This window comes from Poecilia reticulata, linkage group LG10, assembly GCF_000633615.1.
Source record: "Poecilia reticulata strain Guanapo linkage group LG10, Guppy_female_1.0+MT, whole genome shotgun sequence".
NCBI classification, from domain to species: Eukaryota; Metazoa; Chordata; class Actinopteri; order Cyprinodontiformes; family Poeciliidae; genus Poecilia; species Poecilia reticulata.
Genome location: NC_024340.1, coordinates 9,699,287 through 9,705,884, shown reverse-complemented (window position 1 = coordinate 9,705,884; position 6,598 = coordinate 9,699,287). Strand labels below are relative to the sequence as shown.

The 6,598-nt window shown below is 38.0% G+C and overlaps 2 protein-coding genes across 5 annotated transcripts in view; both read right to left on the bottom strand.

Annotated features, from left to right (window-relative positions):
- Positions 1–125: 125 nt before the first annotated feature.
- Positions 126–6,598, bottom strand: part of LOC103471087 (uncharacterized) — a 27,815-nt gene continuing 21,342 nt past the window's right edge. For 3 of the 4 annotated variants that reach the window (XM_008419883.2, XM_017307132.1, XM_008419885.2), the window contains 2 exons: positions 3,804–3,970; positions 126–1,007 (listed from right to left, as the gene is read on the bottom strand). In XM_008419883.2, the coding sequence (XP_008418105.1) occupies positions 756–1,007; positions 3,804–3,970 (419 nt within the window). In that variant the 3' untranslated portion in view covers positions 126–755. Of the gene's footprint in view, positions 1,008–1,363; positions 1,428–3,803; positions 3,971–6,598 lie in introns of all 4 variants that reach the window. The other variant, XM_017307133.1, reaches the window with a different exon arrangement.
- On the bottom strand, positions 4,346–6,592 carry LOC108166651 (coiled-coil domain-containing protein 142-like). Its single transcript, XM_017307135.1, has 3 exons — positions 6,141–6,592; positions 5,452–5,629; positions 4,346–4,661 (listed from the first exon to the last, which is right to left on the bottom strand). Exons 1-3 carry the CDS (start codon positions 6,322–6,324, stop codon positions 4,547–4,549), a joined length of 477 nt encoding a protein of 158 aa, XP_017162624.1. The 5' UTR covers positions 6,325–6,592; the 3' UTR covers positions 4,346–4,546.

Below are 6,598 nucleotides of genomic sequence, written 5' to 3'. Positions count from 1 at the left end.
TTCTTCTTTTATGTCCAATTTTGACTTCCAATGATTCACTTCCTGCTAAAGAGCCCCCTGGTGGTTGAAGAAAAATCCACATATAAACAGCTTATAGTCCGGAAAATACGGTATATGAAAAAAATCTGAATGCTCTCTGGTATTGTTCAGGGGGCCGGACCAAATGTGGAGGAGGGCTGTAGTTTGGGGACCACTGATATAGATCAACAATTATTCTTATATCTTTGGCACTATGGGAAGATATTCTATTTCTTGTGTACCTCTTGCCATGTCTTCTTTGAGAACATCAAAATATTGTTATCCAGCTTATTCCTATTGTTTTSTAGTTTTTGGGTTAATACCYTAATAGGGAGGTAGGTTTGTGCTTGGTTAAAACCCAGTCTATGTCTGTTTACATACCTTAGACATTTAAAATGAAATACTACAATGTTCTGCTGGGTGGGACCAGTCCTTTCTTTTTTGGTTGAGGCAACCTACTAAGGCTAACACTTGTTTAGTATTTTGACCCAGTTTAGGAACCACAGGTCCAGCTCAACTCGAATTGAAAGCATTTTAGGGACCACTGTCATTTGAAACAAGTATGCATTCAGTGGGAGTCAAAATTATATAAAATGCTGATGTGTGAACATGAAAAAAATAATTTTATTTATAAGTTCAAAGATAAAGCATGTCAGATTACTTTCAATCTCAGCATGTACTGGACACAGCCACAAAAGTGAGAAAATGGTCCAATAATCAGCTATGAAAGGAACATTTTAGAAAAAAAACAGATGTTCACACATGAACAAAGGAAAGACGGCAATAACACTGGACCAAGCATCACCAATGAAWCAAACTGTCCTACACAGACTCACCTGCAGYTCACATGCAGCCCGATCAAGAGCTTCCAGTTGGTGCCTCTGTAGATGCTGACTGTGGCTCTGCAGAGTGGGACGATGGTCACAATCTGAACTCAGGAGTAGGGACTTCGTCTGACCAATTGTCTTATCCARGCTCTCCATCAACATCTAAAACAAAACAATAGCCATTTTACACTACCTAAACAAACTGATAGTTTTTGGATTACATACACCTTATATAGCTGATTCCTGCTAAAAAAACTCAAGTATTTGTGCGTCTTTACTCAACAAACTAATTCCAGGACAGAAAGGTAGGGCAGTATCTTGTGAATGAATACAAGAAAAGTTTTTAGGTGCCAACAGTTTGATCTGGATTTTGTTTAGTAGTTGATGTTTATGCACACATTGCTTGGCATAACATTTTCAACTGAACATTGTCTCCTGCATAACATTATTGATGCTGCTGTAGCAGCTGTGACAATAATGGCTTTCTGATGATTTGTTGTCAGAAGATGTGAGGCTACCTTTAGTAGTCTTCATATTCCACTTCTGTGGGTCTGCTCAATGTTCCATAAATGTACTTGTGATCTGAAGATGGGAACATGTGTCTCAGTCAATGTTGAAARTCCAAAGCGACCTACTCATGGAGCTGGTTAGTAAAGACTAGGTTGGTATCTGAGCAGAGATCAGTGTAGTTCTGCTTAGGTTAACAGTGGCTGACTTCTTTGGCGGAGTTAGGAAAGTGTTGGTGTCAGGTTAGTGGRCGACTGAGCAAATATTTCCCTCATCTCTGTCTATAGATATAGAATGCTATGGTGTACATTTCCTTTAGTCCAAAACTAAAGGATGTTCAGAGTGGTNTTGAACATTATATTAGGTTAGAAAAAGGAATTTTACTCTATTCTATTCTGTTGATTGTATGTATTACTTTTTGGTTTATTGCAGGAGATCTTTGAATTTTGCTGAGTGCAGAAGAACTAATTGAGTTCCTGGAAGATAAAACTTTTTCTTGAATTCAATACAGGATTAAAGGGTTAGTTCCCGAGAATCTATCTGCGGGAAGAGAAAGCGGAAGGGATGTTAGAATTTCACAGCTCCCTGTCAAACGACCTTCCTCTGTTTCTCTTTGCCCAGATGGCTGCAGAACCGCAGGAGGCCGGATAGTGTTAAGAAAATAAATGTAAAATATGCTAGCTTTAAAATTTAACATGACTTGATTGAAAATAGCCTAATTATAGTTTTAAAATGTATAACTTATTCTGGCCTCTTGACCTTTATTTTACCTGTAGTTAAGGCAGATTGTCTGCCAAGATCTTTGATCTGCCCTCAGTAGGAAGCTCCAGCTTTTCACCCTGATCTGTTAAAGCCATGAAGCAGCAGGACTTCAGGAGTCCCTGTTTTCACTTATTTAGACAACTGGTGTTTGATGTTGTGAACAAATTGCAGGGAGTTTCTAACTTTTAAAAGGGTCAGAGACAGGACCTGGTTGGATGAGAAAAGATACGCCTTATTTGAATAAATTAAACACAAGAAGATAAAACTTTGAGTCACAAACAAAAACTTAGAATATCAAGAAAAGATTTATGACAAGCACAAATAAGTTTGTTTTGCAAATAATTTTTTCACTTCATGAGACAAAAATGTGTGATTTTAATTTTTTTAAAAGTTTTTTTAAGCAAAACTCAGTAGCTTTTCTCATTGTTGCATGCATTAACAATTCAATTTTTGCTTTTTTTTTTTCTGCAGTTCCACCTTAAAGTTTGCTGCAGCTCTGCTGTCCTGAATGGACCGTCTTCATCTCCACTGCAGCAAACAGGCAGATCTTTTATAGATTACAGTCACTAAAAGGTTGCATTGTGTCCTTGTTTATATTTTAATAGTGTAATTATGTAAAGACTAAATATGTCTGGTGGTCCAGCTCTGCTTTACATATCTTACTAAATTGCGGGTTTGAATATTGCAAAACTTTCCTATAACAAAACAGACCTGCAGAAAAAAATTACTAATAAAATATCTTACATAGGCATAGTGTTATGCTCTAGATGGAGATGTTCCTTAGCTTTGATAGTATATGTCACAATTTTGTAATTTATCATTGTTTATTAAAGTCTGAAAGCTGAGAGGCTTAATATTAATATTCTGTCCTAGAATGCGGTTAGATGGGCCCTTTTGTTTGGTTGAGCACCTGCCCCTTTAGTGCTCTCTGCACGGCCCTTATGTTTTTGTGTCTCATATGCTCTCATTTCTCATTCTGTCACCATTTTCTTTCAACATTTTGGATTNTCCAAAGCGACCTACTCATGGAGCTGGTTAGTAAAGACTAGGTTGGTATCTGAGCAGAGATCAGTGTAGTTCTGCTTAGGTTAACAGTGGCTGACTTCTTTGGCGGAGTTAGGAAAGTGTTGGTGTCAGGTTAGTGGRCGACTGAGCAAATATTTCCCTCATCTCTGTCTATAGATATAGAATGCTATGGTGTACATTTCCTTTAGTCCAAAACTAAAGGATGTTCAGAGTGGTTTGAATCTGTCTTTGAATAGTTTGGAGTGAATAAAGCCAAACATTAAACTCCACTCTCTTTGGCAGTAGTCCAGTTGTGATGGAAACTTTTGTAAATGAATTATACTGTAAATGTGAACCATTATTGTGCTCAGATGTGTTGGCTGTATACAGGCAAGGCAGATAAAGATGACAGTGAGAAAGTGCATCTGACATCATAAAACAGAGCACAGCTGGTGACTACTGACCAGGATTTTATCTTTACGTGGCATGATTTTCTTTTCAGATTTAATAATTATTTGAGTACAAAGTTTACTAAACTTTGGTAAACAAAAAAAAACAAAAAACATACAAATTATTCTCAACAAACTGCACTCATAGGGTAAAGTGTGCAACTGAATTCTATGATTGTCTAATTATTGAAAACATTTGTGGAAACAAGGTCTTTGAAATCAATGAGCAGCTCACTCTGAGATCTCCCTGGGTGACGAGAAGGAACTTATTAGGACTCCACGAAGAAAGGAACTGGTGTGCTTTGGACATGATCCAGACTGTAGAGATTTGGATCGAAGCTAGCAGCAAACCAACAGTCCATCTCTGCAGTACACAGCTGGGCAGGAGAAGGCCAAAAAATTCTGGAGGGAGAAGGATACAGTAAATACCCTCAAAGAGACAGTATTTGAAGTTGCTTTGGTTTTATTTAACTTGAGTTGGAAAAATGCTTCTTTCTAGCAGGGGTCTAAACAAAATGGTACAGAATAGCAAGAATAAAAAAGTTAAACCCTTAAAAAAYAAAATCATTAACCATAAATAACTGATGTTAGAAGAATTACCAATTTCTTCAAAAGCCACAGGCTGTTTTATTGTCACAGATAAATTAAAGTTCATCCCTTTAGATTAACTGCCAACGTCTCTAGAAGGTTTCTGTTATTTCCAATGAAAAACTGAAGGGTCAATATTATGCGTTTCATTGTGTGCTTACAGCACNGCCCCTTTAGTGCTCTCTGCACGGCCCTTATGTTTTTGTGTCTCATATGCTCTCATTTCTCATTCTGTCACCATTTTCTTTCAACATTTTGGATTTGGATGCTTGGACTCCATCTTGCTTTAGCACAAGAGCATGCTCAGATTGTGGCTCACCTTGGCAGTTCAACAATATGGAAATGCAGCAGATAAGCCAATAAGTCAGATCAGTGTGAACCGTGGTAGTGTTACCTCAGGCTGAGGAGTCTCTGGTGAAGTTCGGCTGACAGACCGTACTTGTCAGACTTGATCATCTCCCTGACAGAATCAAAGTCTTCCTTCAGCTGCAGCGCCCCCTGCAGACTGAGGACAAACAATCACAGCACACTGTTCAGACAGGCCACTGCAGGATGTGTCAGCACACGCACACAAAAAAGTTTCCCTGAATCAAATGTTCATTTCAGAACCTGACGTCCCAAAAGAACATGGAGGTTGCCATGGCAGCATGTCTGTTTTACAGCAGCTTTCAGACATCTTTAAGATCGTCTTGTTATATTACTAAGTTATAATAATATTTTGTTATATTACACAAAATGTTTTCTGTCAACTAAATAGTTCACATATCAGACTGTAAACAGCCAGTGTCCATTCAGAACATGTGACTAAGTTCAGGTCCTTCCTCTTCATTTCTTCTTCTATGGTAGGTAAATTATTTTTCTTTTCTTCCCTTTTGTAATATTCACCTGGGCTGATAAGGGAGTGAGTGTAATGTGGCTTCCATCATATTTGTTTCAAGCCATTAACATGGATGTCTGGTTAGATTTATTCCAAGATGCATTTATGAACCAAGCATAAACAGTTCAGGTAGTAACAGACTTTAGCTAAACATCAGCATGAAGAAACAAAACTTAAGGCTTTTAGTGGGCAGCACATAATGTGGTTGTTGGTTTTGTTCACTGGTATTCAGAATGAAAAAAAAGAACAAAACAGGGAATGCCTCTCTCCAAAAGACAATACAGATTCACAGCAAATTCAAAAACCAGCAACCCAGTTCTGGTTCCTCCGACAGAACACACAGGAAGTAAAACCTCTATATGTCATAAAGTCAGTTGACTGTGATATGTTGTTMCAGTGAAAAATGCTAAAGCCAAACCTGAATTTGATCTTCTGCTTTAATATGTGCTCCATCCATGCCTCCATGAAAGCCGTCATCGTGACAGTTAGTGCTTGGACGTGAGCATCTTCTGACAATGGCACAACAGCCTCTAGAACTTGGCCAATCACAGTCTGAGCTGCCACAGATGCATATTCACTGGGACTGCTGGGAAAACCTGCAATGCATAAGAAACATTCACTTTTACCTTGCATAGTGACTACTGTTGTATTTTGTATTTGAAACTATAGACCCCAGATTTTTTACAAATTGAAGGAAAGAAATTCCTTTTCCTCCATCTTATGCTGATGAAGCAAAACCATTAAATCAACCTGATGTCCACAGTTGGTTCCACCAACTTCATCGCTTTTTACAATGAATTTATTTATTTTTAAATAGTCAATTGACAGAGAAGGGGTGAATTGCAAAAAATATAGTTAAATAAAAGATCAGAGCATCAGCATAAAGACTAAATGAAGAACAGTTTTAAAGGGAATCAAAGATTGGAAGAGCAGCAACCTCCACTCACTCGTCTAAAGAAATGAAGACAAGCACTGTAGCAACTGTTTACTATGGTGATGACTCAATAATGCCCAAACACAAATAGCAACCAGTTGCTCTAGACATGTGGAACTGATCCAGCCTGCTGAGCCCGTCTCGGTCCATCAGTACCACTCTGGCATGCATACCCGTCCTCTGGCTCGGCCTCCAATATCCTGCAGACGGCATGGTGCGTTCAAAGATCTCCCCGGATATCCGCTTGCAGTCAGTAGAGAAGTTGCTCAGCACCATAGAAGAGAACGCCTTGTGGAGTAGAATGTTGAGATCAGACCCATCAAAATTATTTGCTTTGCATAACCTCATTTCTAACATGCAAAGAAAACAGTTTTAACATTTATCTTTGGAAAAAATGTTAATGGGCTTTTACACTGATCATAATATTTTGCAAGGTTTCTACACATTTATTATAACAGTTCCATCTTACTTAAAAACCTAGAATAATAAAATGTATAACCCTTGAACCTGCTGAATAGTAGGAAAGTCTTTTTTTCCCTATAGGCTATTGGACTATTGGAAACTAGAAAAACTTAATGATCTATTTTAATTATTAAAAATATCAGTCTAACTTTTAGATCGACAGGCGGAT

Coding starts and splice junctions, on each gene's coding strand:
- LOC108166651 (XM_017307135.1), bottom strand. CDS start 6,324: ATGTTAGAAATGAGGTTATGCAAAGCAAATAATTTTGATGGGTCTGAT. Junction 5,630..6,140: donor GAGGCCGAGCCAGAGGACGG/GTATGCATGCCA, acceptor TATGCATTGCAG/GTTTTCCCAGCAGTCCCAGT. Junction 4,662..5,451: donor AAGCAGAAGATCAAATTCAG/GTTTGGCTTTAG, acceptor GTTTGTCCTCAG/TCTGCAGGGGGCGCTGCAGC.